Here is a 14,030-nt window from a genome sequence, read left to right as displayed (position 1 = left end):
GTATGAAACACATCGACACCTGTTTAGGGTACCTCCAAGCGTGTGAACACAGCGTGTAGGCCTGTCTGTGACTGTGTGTCTATCTGCAGGTGCCTGAGGGTGTGAACAGGAGCATGTGTGTGTTTCTGGTTATGAAACCACAGCATGGCTGGTTGTATGGCTGTGTGCTTCTCTGTGCACCCACATAAACGTGTGCGTGGGGCTGGTTACAAATGTACACAGTCAGTGTGGCTTCACGTGCCTGCAACTGTGTAGGAGGGCTGGCTCTGTCAGTGCTTCTGAATGCATTTGTGTGTGTGTGTGTGTGTGTGTGTGTGTGTGTGAGTGAGTGAGTTTGTTTCTACAAACATCTGTCAGTATGGTCCTCACAAGAGTGTGTACCTTTTGACCATTTGTAAGAGTGGCCAGTCATGTTCCTGTGTCTTTGTGCTTCCGTACGGGCATCCAACTGAATGAGTATGTGTGTTATTCCGAGTTTGTATGCATGTACATACATGTATTTGTCTTGCTTTGTGCCTGTTTATCTGGGTTTTTGGCTTTCTGTGTGTGTGTGTGTATGTGTGTGTGTGCAACCCTGAGGACCTCACAACCAGCAGCAGACAGCATAAACACACACTGAAATGCTCCCAAAACAGCCCTGGGGTGCTGCCGAGGGCTTTGCAGAACCCTGGGGTCATGGTCAGTGGACTCCTAAGCATTCAGGACAGGCGACCTTAAGCCCAGGCTGGGCCCAATTCCCAGGGAGCAGTGCAGAAGATCACTGACACCCACTGTCCTGTCCCAGCTCAGAAGGTCTCTGAGGTGTGCCTGAGGCTCACCTGTGAGTGTGTCTATGTGTGCATGTGTGCTTGTGTGCCTGTAATTCAGTGCTCCCTGCCAGTATCTCCTTTCCCCAGCTTTCATGGATGCTGGCTGCCTACTGTTCCTCCATCTGAGCTGAGAGAGTTAACCTAGCGGGCCAGGGCGGTCTGGGCTGGGGGCCGCCCCCTGGCCCCCCTCCAGCCCGGCTCCAGTTACAGCTGCTGGTTGGGGAGGGTGAGGGTGGGGTGGGGCTGGGAGGGGAGACCGCTGAGGGCGGCGCGTCCAGCTCTGGGCCAGGGGGTCCAAAGTGCTCGCCCCGGGGCACAGCCGGACGTTTGGGGGCCTCCTTTCGGCAGGGGACAGCCTGACTGGGGTGAGCGTCCCCGCCCCTCTCCTCCAGGCCTCACCCCTGGCCTGGCTGGGCCGCCTCTTTTGGGAGCAGGAGTGGCTTCCCGGGCAGGCAGGCCAGACCCGAGAGGAAGGGAGTGAGGAAGGGAGTGCGGTTGGGACATTGGGGTTCCCCCAGGGGTGGGAGCGGGGGGGGGGGTGCAGCTCTTTGCTTCTTCCACTGCTGCGTGTGCACCTTGGCTGCTGTGGGTTCTGGACACTCATGTGTGTAGGTCAGGTTGCGTCACTGTTTGGGGGCACGGGAGGCCCAGATGAGGAGGAACCGTGCCTACGTCTCCACTCCACGCCCTGCTCCAAACAGCAGTTTGGGGAGTGGGCGCCGTCTCCATCCCAAGCCCCACTATGTGCACGTGCGTGTGCGCATGCGTGCGTCCCTGCCCCTGGCGTCTGTCTTCTCTCTCTCAGCCCCGCTGGCCTGGGCCTCATGTCACTCGACTGGTGGTGTCCGCTTGTGAGAGATGTCACCCGGAGACAGGCGAAGGGGACGTTTTCCCTGTTCTCATTGCTTCCAGGAGGGAGAAGGGTGGCCTTTCCCACGGGGGCAGCCTGGGGCGATGTGGCAGCCCGGCCTCACCCTAGCGGGTTGTGCATGACCCCCGAGTGGGGGAAGAAAGGCTGTTGCCATGGTGGCCTGTGCGAGGCAAATTCCTCCAGGGTGAAGTGGGAGATATTTATACCCAGGGTCAGGCCAAGAGCCGGCCAGCCGCCGAGGGCAGAAGAGCTGGGATATTACAGACAGCAGGGCCGTGGTGTGCAGGCAGGTGGGCCCTTGGGCATGTCCTGGCTGTCTCGTCCCAGGTATCGTGTCTGTCTCTCCACCTGGGTGGGGCAAGGCATCCTGCTTACCCCGCCGGGGTAGGCGTGGAGAGTCTGGGGCCTGTGGTGGGGGAGGCCCTGGCCTGTGGGAGATCCCTGTGGACTGTGTGTCTCACCCCTGTCCTTGCTGCTGTGTGACTCCCACTGTGTGAGTTATTTTGGTGACATTGTGCCCCTGTTTCTCGGGGTGACCAAGCTGGATGATGGATGCTTTTGGAATTAAGTCCCTGGACTGTCCCTGACTTAACCCCTTGGGCTCAGGCCCCAGTGGTAGGGGAATGAGGGGGCATATTTCCTGACCCTTGGTGTCCCCCAGGACAATGGCCTCTCTCAGCCACATCTTGGTTCTCTGTGTGGGTCTCCTCGGCATGGTCAAAGCAGGTGAGTCTAGGGGAGGCAGCCCACTACTCACTTCAGCCCCAAGGGTGGCAAAGGTAGGGGAAACCCTGCAAGAGAAACAAATTGGAGAAGCCAATCTCAACTGAATCAGCTGGGGCACCAGGAAATTGAGGTCTCACATAGGGTCCAATCACAGGCTGGAATCTGGGGGAGGGGTGAGGATGCCCCAGGACAGGCAAAGATGAAGGTTGGGTGGAGACTGGCTTCCCATGAATGATGGAATCACAGACAACCTGTAATAAGATGGGTAGCTGAGGCAGTCAGGTCCTCCCTGCCCCGGTCAGGACAGCACAGAGGGCCATCCAAGACGCAGAGAGGGTGGGCAGCCTGCTTGCAGCCCGAAAGTCCCCAGACTCTTGGCTCAGGAATGTAAAGTCCCAAAAGGATCTCCTTCCGCCCCTGCCTGTCCAGGATACCAGGAAGCATCCAACCCTGATTTCTTTCTCTCTTTCCAGACTCTCCACAGGAACACGACCCATTCACCTATGGTGAGGGCAGGAGGGGCATCTTTCCTTGGGAGTTGGGGGTGCTGGGCTGGTTTAGCCTGTCCTCTCCTCATTCCTCCTCAACCCCCATCTTTTTCTGTTTCTGGCTCCATCTACCTCTAGACTCTCAGTGTTTATATTTCCTCTCATTCTCTCTTTCTGTTGATCTGGCTCTCTGACTCTTTCTGTCTTGATCTCCCTTTGTTTCTCTCTGTCTCTCTGTGGGTCTCTGTCTCTTTATTTGATCCCTCTCTGTCTTTCTGATTCTCTCTTTCTCCCTTTACTTCTCAATATCTAATGGCCCATCCTCTCCTGCCGCCTGCTTTTCTCCCTTCCCTGTCCCCTTCATCCTCTCCATTATCCTCCCCTACTCCCTTGTTTCCTCCCTCCCCCTTGCCCTGCCCATCTTCCCCCTTCCTTTTTTTTACACCCTCTCTTCTCCCTGGTCCCCCTCTCCCATTTCTCCCCCTCCTCCTCTCATTGATCTCCTTTCTCCTCTCCTTTTCCCTGGTCCTTCCTCCTCACCAGTCTGCCTCTCTCCTATCCTTCCTCCTTCCTTCTCTGCATTCACTTTCCTTCCTGCTGCCCACAGACTACCAGTCCCTGCGGATCGGAGGCCTCATCATCGCCGGGATTCTCTTCATCCTGGGCATTCTCATCGTCCTGAGTGGGTATCCCCACCGTGCCGCCAGCCACTCATCTGCGACCTCAACCCTGCACCTGTTCCTGCCCCGCCCTCGGCCCCACCCCTGCCCCGCCCCTTCATCGCCCCGTTTCTATCCCAGCCCTCGGCCCCGCCCCCGTTCCTGCCCCACCCTTATCCACAAGGCTCCGCGCACTGCGAGAGAGAGCTGGAGCGGCAGCTCCTCGCCGTGCGGCGCAGAGCGGAATATCAGCCCTCTCCTCCCCACAGTTCCCCACCCACAGGCAGAAGATGCCGGTGCAAATTCAACCAGCAGCAGAGGTAAGAGGCCTCTCTGGGCTCTCACTCACCTACTCCCGCTCTAAAGGGGCTCTGGGGGTGAGGCCGGAAGTCCACTCAATCTACAACCAGAGACCCTACGGCAAATATCAAATATGTATTAAGCACCTACTACGTGCCCAGCCCCACGCCAAGCCCTGGGACCAAGCCGCGAATTAACTGCCCTCCCTTCCTGGCTGAGCTCCCAGCCCAATGGGGGCGGTGGCTATGGGTTCCAACAGACCCACAAATATGAAATCACGAAGTGTGATAAGTGCTGTGAAAGAAAGCCGCGGCGAAATGAGATCACCTCACTTGGCGGCCCAGTTTAGCTCGGAGTGCTGTTCCTAGCTCTTTGATTCATCTTTAAATAAAATTTTAAAGCCCAGGCAATGTATGAATACCTTTTCCGTGTTAAGATACTTGTAGATGCTATAAATAAAGGTAGGTTTTATTAGGTGTGTCCCACGTGCAGGATGCTGTTTCATTGTGTGTTATTTACCCCCCCCCCCGCCCACACCACCTCTATAAGGTAGGTGATATTAACCTCATTTTACAGAAGAGGAAACCAAGGCACAGAGGGGTGATCGCATGCCCCCACCCAAGTCACTCAACTAGAAAATGAGAGTTCTGGGTTTCTAACCTAGGGCATCTTTAGGCAATCTGCCCTGAAGTGGCTTTGGCTATCCCTCCCCCTCCAAATTCCAGTTCCTTCTCCAGCACTCTGGGAGGTGCTGGAGCTTGGAGCGTCTCCTGCCACACACTTAAACTGCTCCTGGGTGCTCTAGATTTTCTGGTGGCCACTAGCTTGCTCCTCTCCCACCTCTGGGTCTTGGTACACTGGACTGTTAAATGGGGGCTGCACTGAAGTTTCCTGGGAGCGGCTGCCTCTCCCCTTTTCCATCCCCAATTCCTTCTGCATCTCCTTTCCCAGGACTGGGGAACCTGATGAAGAGGAGGGAACTTTCCGCAGCTCCATCCGCCGTGAGTTTGGGGAGACTTCGGGTGTTTGGGGGTGTGAGCTGGTTTCAAGAACCCCTTTCCTGGTCCTCCCTGGGCGCGTAGAGGGAGGGGCTTGATCTGAAACCCGAGGTCGAAGAGTTGCCCTGCCTTGCCCCCATCTTCCAGAGGAGCTGGGAGTGCCCTTCCTAACACTCGAACTCTATGTGTTCCCCCTCAGGTCTGTCCACTCGCAGGCGGTAGAAACACCTGGCGCAATGGAACCCAGCCAGGTCGTGCAGCTCTGACTAGGCTGGGGGAGGGAGAAGGAGGAGGGGGTGAAGGGCTGCAGTAGGGGGTCTGGAGGGTTCTCCTGCCTCTCACCCTTTTCACCCCCATAGAATTCCCCCTGCACCTGACGCCTTCCACCCACCTCCCGCCTACCGCCACCTGGACTGCCCTTTGCCCCTCAGCCCTGCCCCTACAGACACCTCTCAGCCGCCCAGATTTCCAATAAAATGTGCTTTCCTCTCTTGACAGCGCTGTGTAGATCTGTCAGTCCTTCCGCGCGGAAGGCCTGGGGGCCCCCTTGGCCCCAGCAGGGGGCGCCCCCACCCTTGGGGAAGGGGCGGGGACGTCGGCAGTGGGCGGGAGCGGGGGCGGGGGTGACCGGGACGGGGGCGGGCTCTCTGGGCCTCCATTGGCTACGGCCCCCCCCCCGCACCAGGGCTCCCACCATCTACCCCCCACATCAGTCTGTCCCGCTTCCAGCTGCTGCAGCCGCGCCTTCACTGCCTCGGCATCCAACTGCCCCCTGCTCCAGCCCGGCATGGCGACCCCGACTGAGGTCCCTACAAAGGGTGAGAGTCGCTTGGGAGAGGGCGCAGGGCGGGCTCCGAGATCTTAGAGCTTAGGAGAGAGGATCTGGGGAGATCTCACTAATGGAAGAGGAGGGGAGTGGGGAGGGGGATGTCCGCTCCTCCTCCTCCCATGGGCGGCGGCGCCTGCAATGCACCCCTTGACACCCCTCTGGGCCTCTTGGACACCCCCTCCCGATGGTGTCGTTCCTGTGCGGGACCCACGGTTGGAGAGCGGCAGTCCCGGGAGAAAGGATGCTCGGACCGGTAGCTATGGCAACCGGGTGGCTGGTCCAGCAGAGCGGTGGTAGTGGACTCGACAAGATGGGCTTCCAGCGGATGGGTCTGCAGCCACAGAGGTTCTCGCAGATTTCAGGGTTGGGTAAGGGGAGAGGCTCCATAGCCCTCTTTTTTCTGGTGCTGGCCCCTATGGTGGGTGTTTCCTGAAATCCCTGACAGGCAAGTTCAGCGGGAACTGGGGAGAATGAGGGAAAGACGCGAGCTGGAGGAAGTGAGACAGAGATGGGGAGAGACAGAGTGAGAGAAGCGGGACAGAAAGGAATATAGAAAGAGACTGACTGAGAGAGCCTGAAAGAGAGACTGAGAGATAGACTGAGGCAACTATGGAGAGGGAGGCAAAAACACAGGGGAAGAAAAAGAGACCCACAGTGTGAGAGAGAAATAGAAAAGAGAAGGAGGGGCAGCGCAGGGTGGGGCCCGCGCTACTGCAGTGAGCCCCCCCCACCCCCACGCCCCGGGAAGCAGTGGGTGGGAGGACCCTCCTTCCCAGCCCACATCCAGGGGTGTTCTCTGGTCCGGGAGGTGCAATCGGATGTGCACACACATGCCCCCTCCCCACCTCCATCCAGCCACACAGAGATTTACATTTCACACCACTAACCCAGTTAGGAATCCGCTGAAACACTCACTCCCCCCTAACAGCCCCCTTTCTTGAGCCTAGTTTTGCGGAGGAGTGAGGGAAATAATGCTTTCATGGTGGGGGAGAGGTGGGCAGGGAGAGGGTCTCTAGCACTGACAGCAGGGCCAGGGGATAGGCCAACGGAGCTGAGGAGCCCCTGGTGGAGAAGGGAACCCCAATTCCACTCTCATCTTTCCTCCCCTGCCCCCTTTCCCGGCAGGCGGGGGCTGCTGCACTGAGCCATATCTGCAGAATTTGAAGCAGGGCGGCGAGGGGGGGGGGGCGGTTGCAGAGGCTGGAAGCCACCCTAGGGAGAGGGGGCAGGGCTGAGGCAGCAGGCCTGGCGGGAGCCCAGGGCTTCTTTTCGCGGAGATAGTGGTTAGCAGGATCGATGGCAGCAGACCGGCAGAGGTGGGAGGACAGATGCCTCAGCCATCCCCTCTTTACACACACACACACACACACACACACACACACAGTCACCCCTTTTCCCCAGTCACAGCATGAGAGGGGACCACAGGTCTTGGGAAACCCCGGGGTGGGGAAAGGAAACACATACTGGCTGTTGCAAATCACTTAATGAAATTAATTAATGGATTGTTGGGGAGAGAGGGGCGAGTGGCTCCCTCCACACTCACCCCTCCTAGTCAGAGAGCAGGAGGGTATGATGGGGGGCAAACAGAAAGGAGATGTGGGAGCATAACTGGGCCTGGGTCCCTATCCCTGGCTAGAAGCCAGTCCTGCAGGGGCAATGATCGGAAGTACAGAGGGAGCAGGGGGAGTCAAGTTTGGCTCCAGAGTTAGAAACCCAACCCCTCAAGTCCCACACAGGACCCCACACAGCCTAAGGTACCCAGACCCATCACCTCTCAAGATGCCCCAGTTGCCATAGTAACCACCTCCGTCCTGATGTCTCCCTGGCAACTGGCCAGGAGTGGTGCACATTCCTTCTCCTGTTTCCTGGCTCCACCCTTAGCCCAGCTTCACCCTGAGGACCCAGATTGCTGTGGCAGCAGTGACCAAAGGAGGAACTTCTGCATGGAGCAGGGAGCACCCAGGGAGGAACCAAAGAGGATTCTAGGGCAAGTGCTCACCAAGTGGGCTTCTGATGGTTTGGGAGGCAGGGTGTGTGGAGACACAGGAGACAAAAGCAAGATAATCCAACTGCTCCAGTTCTGATACATAGTTTCCTGCAGGCTAGCCAGATGCTCACATTCATTCATTCATTCTTTCATTCTAGGAAATTTTTTGAAAGACTTTTATAAATACTGGGATTAACTGCAGAGATGAGTCAAGTGAATTTACTCTCTATCTGATGGGGTAGCTAAGCCCACAGATGACTTTAAAATGTTCCCCATCTTGATGCTTGTGAGTACCAACTTCATGATTTTTGCCCTATTCAAAAGTTCCCCACACTGACATTTACTTAACATTTTTTCTTCAAAGGATTAACTCTTAGACAATGTCATTAGCTTTATTTTATATCATTATCACTAATGGAAATATCAGGATTTTTTTTTTTTTGCCTTACATTGAAGGCAAGTATTTAAATGATCTTAAACAAGTGATTACACTTTTCTGGGCCTCAGTGTCCCTTTTTTGTGGAATGAGAATGAGGATAGCACCTATATCAGAGAGCTGCTGTGAAGATTGTGTGTTAATATCTGTAAAGTGCTTAGAAAAGAGCCTGGTGTGGAATTGGTGCTATCAAATGCTGTTTAGATAAATAAATAAAGGAGAAAACCAAATAATGTCATGAAATTCTACTTAGGAATTGTTGCCTGCTGAAGGCCGTTGGCCCAAGGCCTGTTTTCTCTTGGGAGATTAAAAGGCGTACAGACACATCATTAGCTATTTAAGACTTCCCCTTTGAGGACTGGACAGGAAACTGAGAAGGGCGAACTTACACACTATGAATCAGTGTTACTCAGGGTCTTGCCTGGGTGCTGCCTAGATCAGTCAGTTTAAGTTAGAGTATGCTGTGATAACAAATAGTACCAAAGATCTCAGTGGTTTCTGACAACCAAGGTTGATTTCTCACTTACATGATATATCCATCACTGGCCGACTGGGGATCTCTACTCCCTAAGGAAAACTGGAGCAGCCACAAACTTGAACATTCACCAGGCCAAAGGCAAAAGAGAGCTCTTGCATGGGCACTTCAAATGCTGCAAACCGGAAGTGACGATGGCACTTCCACTCACAGTCCATTGGCCAGAATTAGTAAACATACCCCCTTCCCAACCTCAAGTTAGCCATCCTCCCTGAGCACTAATGGTGACCTCTGGCTTTGCCCTGGCCCTCCTGGTATCCCCCCACCCCCCAGTGGTGCATGCTTTGCAGAATTCTGCTCTAGACAGGGCAGAATGTACTAAGAGCTGTCAGAGGAATTAGGGAAGCATCAGGATGGGCTTCTTGAACGGGAAGGATGTCCTGAGCTCTCCTGAAGGGGAATATGGTTTGAGACAGGGAGGTGGGAGACTAGGAAAAGTAAATGCACAGACACACACACACATTTTATCCACATATTAACACTGATGAAATCAAGGTGAGTCTTCTAATAGGTGGGTATGTTTCACATGGTACAGTTACATACACACGCACACATACACACACACTGAGAAAGTTGTTACAGAGTCAATTTTGAATCTTAAAAATTGATGGGGTCTGAGAAATAAGTAACATAGGATATATATAACTTAAGTTATTGGACAGCTCCACTCTGCTGGATTTGGTGGCAGGAGCATGTGGATGAGAGCAGAAGCCACAGTGCCTACCTTTTAGAGCCCTCAGATGACTGAGAAGTTTTAGGGAGTGTTTGGGGGAAGCTGATAGGCTCAGCAGTCCACAAGTGAGATTGCAGTATGTTCACTCCCATCATATGCCAGTCGGAGTGTATATGTGTTTTTCAGGAAAAGAGTCCATGTTCACATCAGACCTCCACAGGGGGCTAGGACCAAGACTGCCACGTACGGTTAGGTAGGTTGTGCACTGTACAAGGGAAGATATTGACCAATGGAGTGAGTGGTGGCTCTTCTCTTAAAACTTTATGTCCTGCCATGAGGCTACATCATCCAGAGCAAGGGGTCTGATGGTCATATTTCTACACAGAAACCACTGGGCCAGTGGCCCCATCAGGATCCTAAAAAATGTTGAGCCCAGTGTTGAAAAAATTTTTCCCTCTTTTTCTCTGCCTTCTTCCTTCCCACAGTTCCTCAGGAACCTGACCCATTTTACTATGGTGAGTGGCAGATTCTGTGATAAGGGTACCCTGGAACTGGATGGAGGGGTGGTTGTAGATCCCCACAGGTCACAGCAGCTGGCCATGTGCTACGTCCTGGGCCACCGGCCATATGATCATGTCGATATAATTCACCTCAGCTGGGCTCATGGAGGGTAGGATCACATTTGGGGAGGGGGGTACCCTCCATGGACCCTCTCCAGGCTTCACCAGGACTCTGGGCTGCTGCACTGGGGTCATCAGAGAAGCAGGCAACTGTGATGCCAGGCTCCCTGGATTTGAATCCTGGCTTATCCACTCACTAGCTGTGTGGCCTTGAGCAAGAAACTTTGCCTCTCTGGACCTTTCTGTAAATAAAGAATAGTAATAGTTCTCACCTGAAGATTGCAGAAAAGATTCACCTGGATGATACCATTAAATCATCCCCAGAGCACTGAAGCTCAAAGAAGTTGCTCCAGGTCTAGCAGACCTGACCCCAGTTCCCTCTCTAAACACCCTCCTGCCCTCTCCTTTTGCTCACTCATGCTGCTCCTCAGTATGCCAAGATTTTTTTTCTGCTTCAGGGCCTTTACACTTGCTGTTCCCTCTGCCAGGAACACTCCTCCTCTAACGCTTCACACAGCCAGCTAAGGCTCCATTTTCTTCTTCAGGCCTCAGATCAAATAATGACTGTCTACTAGGAGAGGCCCTCTTGACTCCCCAGGAAGAGGAAACTCACCCACATCTAGCCATGATCACATGACTCAGTTTATTTTATTTTATTTTGTGTATCACAATATAGAAGTCAACTCCCTGAGGGCAGAGGCCTGGACCACTGCTGGTACAGAGTGGATGCTTTATAAATTCACATTTCAACAAATATGTACTGTGGCGTATTAGACAATAATAATTCTTACGAAAACACAGGAAAGAATGAGATTTAGAAGTGTTAAGGACAGGACGGGAAATTCTAATTAGGACAGCCAGAGAAGTTTTCGCTGACATTTGAATAAAGCCCAGAAGTGGTTAAGGGAGGGATATTTGGGGGAGGAACTTTCAAGCAGAGGGCCCAGCAAGTGCAAAGGCCCTGAGGTGGGGCCACACCTGACAGGCTCCAGGAGCAGCAGGGAGACCAGTGTACTTGCTGTAGGGGATTGAGGAGGAGAGTGGCGTGGGATGAGGTCTGAGGAGGAATAGGGACTAGACCACCGAGGGCCCTGTGGGTTGTGGGGAGGACTTTGGCTTTTACTTGGAATGCAGTGGTAGTTGGAGGGGATGGAAAGGTGTGCTCTGAGCTCAGGAAGACCCCTGATCGGACTCCACTGTTAACAGGTGGAATCTGCGGTGGGGGCAGGGAAACCAAAGAGAAGGTTGCTTGCTGGAAAAATATGTATACATGCAGTAGAGGAAGGTCATATCTATATCTATGGCCAAAGAATCCTGAGACGGGGAGAAGGTAGAGGTCAAGGGGAGCTCCCAGTGTCCAAGGTCATGCTCTCGATCCTCGCAGTAACCCACTGGCGGAGCCTGCAGCCTTGAAGCCAGGCCAAGGCTCCAGGGGGGCTGAAGCGCCACCCCCACTTTGATGTCCTCCAATGTCTCCCCCAGACTATGACACGGTGCAGACTGTGGGCATGACGCTGGCTACCATATTGTTCCTGCTGGGCATCCTCATCATCGTCAGTAAGTGCGATCCTTTCCTGGGCTCCAAAGCCCCTCAGAGAGGACCTGCAGTTCGCCTGCTGGCCTTTGCCCAAACCCTCATGTCCTGTCTCCTTGTTCTGTTATCTCTCTCCTAACAGGCAAGAAGGTGAAGTGTAGGAAGGCGGACTCCAGGTCTGAGAGGTCTGGCAGCAGTGGGGAGAGAGGGGGTGGGTGGGAGCAGCCCGGGGCCCAGGGGCGCCGCCATAATGAAAGGGTGTTTCCTGTAAAGGCTGCGCTACTCAGCCTCTATCTGCTCTCCTCTCTCATCTTTGCTTTCACAGCCCAACATGCAAATCCTGTAAGTCGGAGCTTCCCTCCTCAGGTGAGGGTGTGAGAAGGTGTGGTTCTGGAAGGAGGATGGGTGGGAGCAGAGAAGGGAGTCAAAGGGGGAGTGGCACTGGGTGTCCCTAAGAATGGAGTCACCAATGATGGACGTGGGAAAATCAGTCCCTTGACCCTGAGACCCAGCAGATCAAAAATGTTAAGCCGTGGAGTTAGTGGGATGTGAAACGTCCTAAAGAGTCCTTCAAACTGCCCAGAAACAAGTACAGACCCCTATAAAAGCAAGGATGAAGGAATTCCTCAGAGGAGGAAGCCAGAGCCTGTGAAGAGAGGGGTCCCACATGGGAGAAGGACTTTGGCAGTCAGAATGAAGACAGAACTGAGCACTAGGGAAAGGCAGGAAGATAGGATGTTTTCCAGACTTTATTGTTCAGTTTGGGGAGATCTGGGATGAAATGATCTAGAAGAAGGAAGGGAGGGAGGGAGGAAGGGTTTCTGAATAACTGTACCTAAAAAAAAAAAAAAAGGAGAGACACAAAGAGTCTAGAAAAATGGAGAATATAGGATAAAGAGTGAAGAGGATGAGGGTATAAGAGGAAGAGAAGGGTGCTGGAGAGGAGCAGAGGAGATGTTGGGGAGTGAGGGGGGAGGAGCTGTTAGAGGGGGTGGAGGACTGAGGAGGAGGGTGGGATGTGGGAGGCGTGGGGTAGAGGAAGGGGAGAGTGAGTGCGGGTGGACGAAGGTGTAAAGGAAGACGGAGAGAAATGTAGGATGTGGGAGGGGGCTTAAGCATGTAGATGAAAGACTGACTCCTTGGGGCTGTTCATTTTAATTTTGTAAAAATATCTCGACCTGTTTTTGGTGGAACTGTGTTCTTTCCAGGGACTTTTTAAAAATCAGAGATGGGATTCTCTCTGCCTCATAAAGTTTTTATAACTAAAAAAAAAATGGCCTTGGGGTACTCAATATTGGGGGGGGGTTGGTGTGGAATTTCATGTGTTTAGTTTCACATTCATTTAATGAGATTTAAAAACATTAATGGGTAATTTTGTGGATGACTGGGGGAGGGGAGGTTAGTCCTGGCACCTGGGCACATTCTAAGTACAGGATTCAGACCCATTCCAGTTGAATGATGGTCCCAAGTGGGTGGGAAACAGGGGAATTCTGGTTGTATCCAAATGTCCCAGAGATGGGGTGTTGGAAAGGGGTAGAGGTGTAGCAGGAGGTTGGGGGCCTAGGAAGGGGATGGAGACTTCCTTTCTGGCAGAGGGATACCCCAGCAAAGCTGGGCCAGGGGTCTCTAACCTCATCACAGGTGTGTTCCCCCAAGATAATGTATTGTGGGGCAGGGCAAAAGCTACAAAAGTGTCCCCGCAGGGCACCTGCACTGGTGACTCCCCAGTGCTAGTTCAAAGGGTGACAGTCTGGAGGTCTGGCTTCAGGGGTTGGGATGAAGGGCCCACTGGCAGTGGAGAGGGGACTGCCTCCACCTCTTGTCCCTGACTGAAGCTCTCTGGTGCTCTCTCTCCCTCTCTCTCCCTCTCACCCCAGCCCCTGGAGGTGGCGGCGTGTAAAACCAGTCCTGGGCACCTCCACTGCTGTCCCTGCCTGAGTGCAGGAGCCTGAGAACCAGGTGGAGGCGGTGGGGACCCTAGCCTTGCCCCAGGAGCGCTCCCCTGAATGAGCCGCCCCACCCACTCCAAGGCTGGAACCGCTGCACCTCCCCAGGCCTTGGCAATGACCCACACAAAGAGCCCGTCTGCATCCCAGATCCAGGGACTCAGGCCTCCAGCCGGGGTCCGGGAGTCCAGCCCCCCAGAATTCCGGTGTACTGCTCCCAGCCACCTCCCTGTCTCCTCTCAGAAGATCCGTTCTCTTGCACCCTTGGTGTCTCTGTCTTGAGCTTAATAAATGTGCATTTGATTTTTCCCCCTGTTCTGTCTGTGTGTTCTCATCTGTGGGGACAAAATGGGGGAGGGGCAAAACTGCACCTGGTGGAGCTCTCTCCCCCTCCCTCTCCTTCCCCTCCCCCAGTGCCCCAGTGGCCTCCCCCTCCCTCAGAGCCGCCCCCCCCCTGCCCCAGCTGCCTCTTCCCTTCTCGTCCCCCTGAGACCCCAGAGTAGACCTCTCCCCCTCCAAAGGGCCCCACCCAGTCCAGACCTGCCTGCCCTGTTTCCCCACCCCCACCCTCCCCCAGGCCGGGTGGGTGGAGGCCTCTGCCCTGCCTCTCACCCCTGCC

General features: G+C 54.3%; 2 protein-coding genes across 16 annotated transcripts; both read left to right on the top strand.

Moving 5' to 3' along the window:
- The first annotated feature begins 1,035 nt into the window (after window positions 1–1,035).
- Window positions 1,036–5,346, top strand: FXYD1 (FXYD domain containing ion transport regulator 1). 3 transcript variants are annotated; one of them, XM_032488114.1, is made up of 7 exons: window positions 1,036–1,174; window positions 2,342–2,406; window positions 2,880–2,912; window positions 3,502–3,576; window positions 3,837–3,873; window positions 4,805–4,854; window positions 5,051–5,346. In XM_032488114.1, the coding sequence occupies exons 2-7, from the start codon at window positions 2,346–2,348 to the stop codon at window positions 5,071–5,073; spliced, it is 279 nt and encodes a 92-aa protein (XP_032344005.1). In that variant the 5' UTR covers window positions 1,036–1,174; window positions 2,342–2,345; the 3' UTR covers window positions 5,074–5,346. The 3 variants fall into 3 exon arrangements, with proteins under 3 accessions (XP_032344005.1, XP_014414504.2, XP_014414505.1); XM_014559018.2 differs by lacking the exon at window positions 1,036–1,174 and adding an exon at window positions 1,394–2,007; XM_014559019.2 differs by lacking the exon at window positions 1,036–1,174 and adding an exon at window positions 1,400–1,970.
- A 154-nt stretch (window positions 5,347–5,500) lies between these two features.
- FXYD7 (FXYD domain containing ion transport regulator 7) lies at window positions 5,501–13,982 on the top strand. 13 transcript variants are annotated; one of them, XM_032488151.1, is made up of 6 exons: window positions 5,501–5,669; window positions 7,562–7,667; window positions 11,414–11,488; window positions 11,608–11,641; window positions 11,791–11,807; window positions 13,496–13,982. In XM_032488151.1, the coding sequence occupies exons 3-6, from the start codon at window positions 11,440–11,442 to the stop codon at window positions 13,912–13,914; spliced, it is 519 nt and encodes a 172-aa protein (XP_032344042.1). In that variant the 5' UTR covers window positions 5,501–5,669; window positions 7,562–7,667; window positions 11,414–11,439; the 3' UTR covers window positions 13,915–13,982. The 13 variants fall into 13 exon arrangements, with proteins under 13 accessions (XP_032344042.1, XP_032344035.1, XP_032344033.1 ...); XM_032488144.1 differs by lacking the exon at window positions 7,562–7,667 and adding an exon at window positions 9,797–9,826 and having other exon boundaries at window positions 13,520–13,981; XM_032488142.1 differs by lacking the exon at window positions 7,562–7,667 and adding an exon at window positions 9,797–9,826 and having other exon boundaries at window positions 11,608–11,650; window positions 13,520–13,976.
- The last annotated feature ends 48 nt before the right edge of the window (window positions 13,983–14,030 follow it).

Source organism: Camelus ferus, chromosome 9, assembly GCF_009834535.1.
Source record: "Camelus ferus isolate YT-003-E chromosome 9, BCGSAC_Cfer_1.0, whole genome shotgun sequence".
Classification (NCBI taxonomy): Eukaryota; Metazoa; Chordata; class Mammalia; order Artiodactyla; family Camelidae; genus Camelus; species Camelus ferus.
Note: the sequence above shows the minus strand (reverse complement) of the source record. Positions and strands in the feature narration are given on the sequence as shown.

Bases quoted from the DNA above. Each gene is read 5' to 3' on its own strand.
- FXYD7 (XM_032488140.1), top strand. From the start codon at position 5,639: ATGGCGACCCCGACTGAGGTCCCTACAAAGG. The intron at 5,670-9,796 runs GTGAGAGTCGCT...TCCTTCCCACAG, and splicing joins GACTGAGGTCCCTACAAAGG to TTCCTCAGGAACCTGACCCA. The intron at 9,827-11,413 runs GTGAGTGGCAGA...TGTCTCCCCCAG, and splicing joins ACCTGACCCATTTTACTATG to ACTATGACACGGTGCAGACT.
- FXYD1 (XM_014559018.2), top strand. From the start codon at position 1,412: ATGTGTGTAGGTCAGGTTGCGTCACTGTTTGGGGGCACGGGAGGCCCA. The intron at 2,008-2,341 runs GTATCGTGTCTG...GGTGTCCCCCAG, and splicing joins TCCTGGCTGTCTCGTCCCAG to GACAATGGCCTCTCTCAGCC. The intron at 2,913-3,501 runs GTGAGGGCAGGA...TGCTGCCCACAG, and splicing joins ACACGACCCATTCACCTATG to ACTACCAGTCCCTGCGGATC.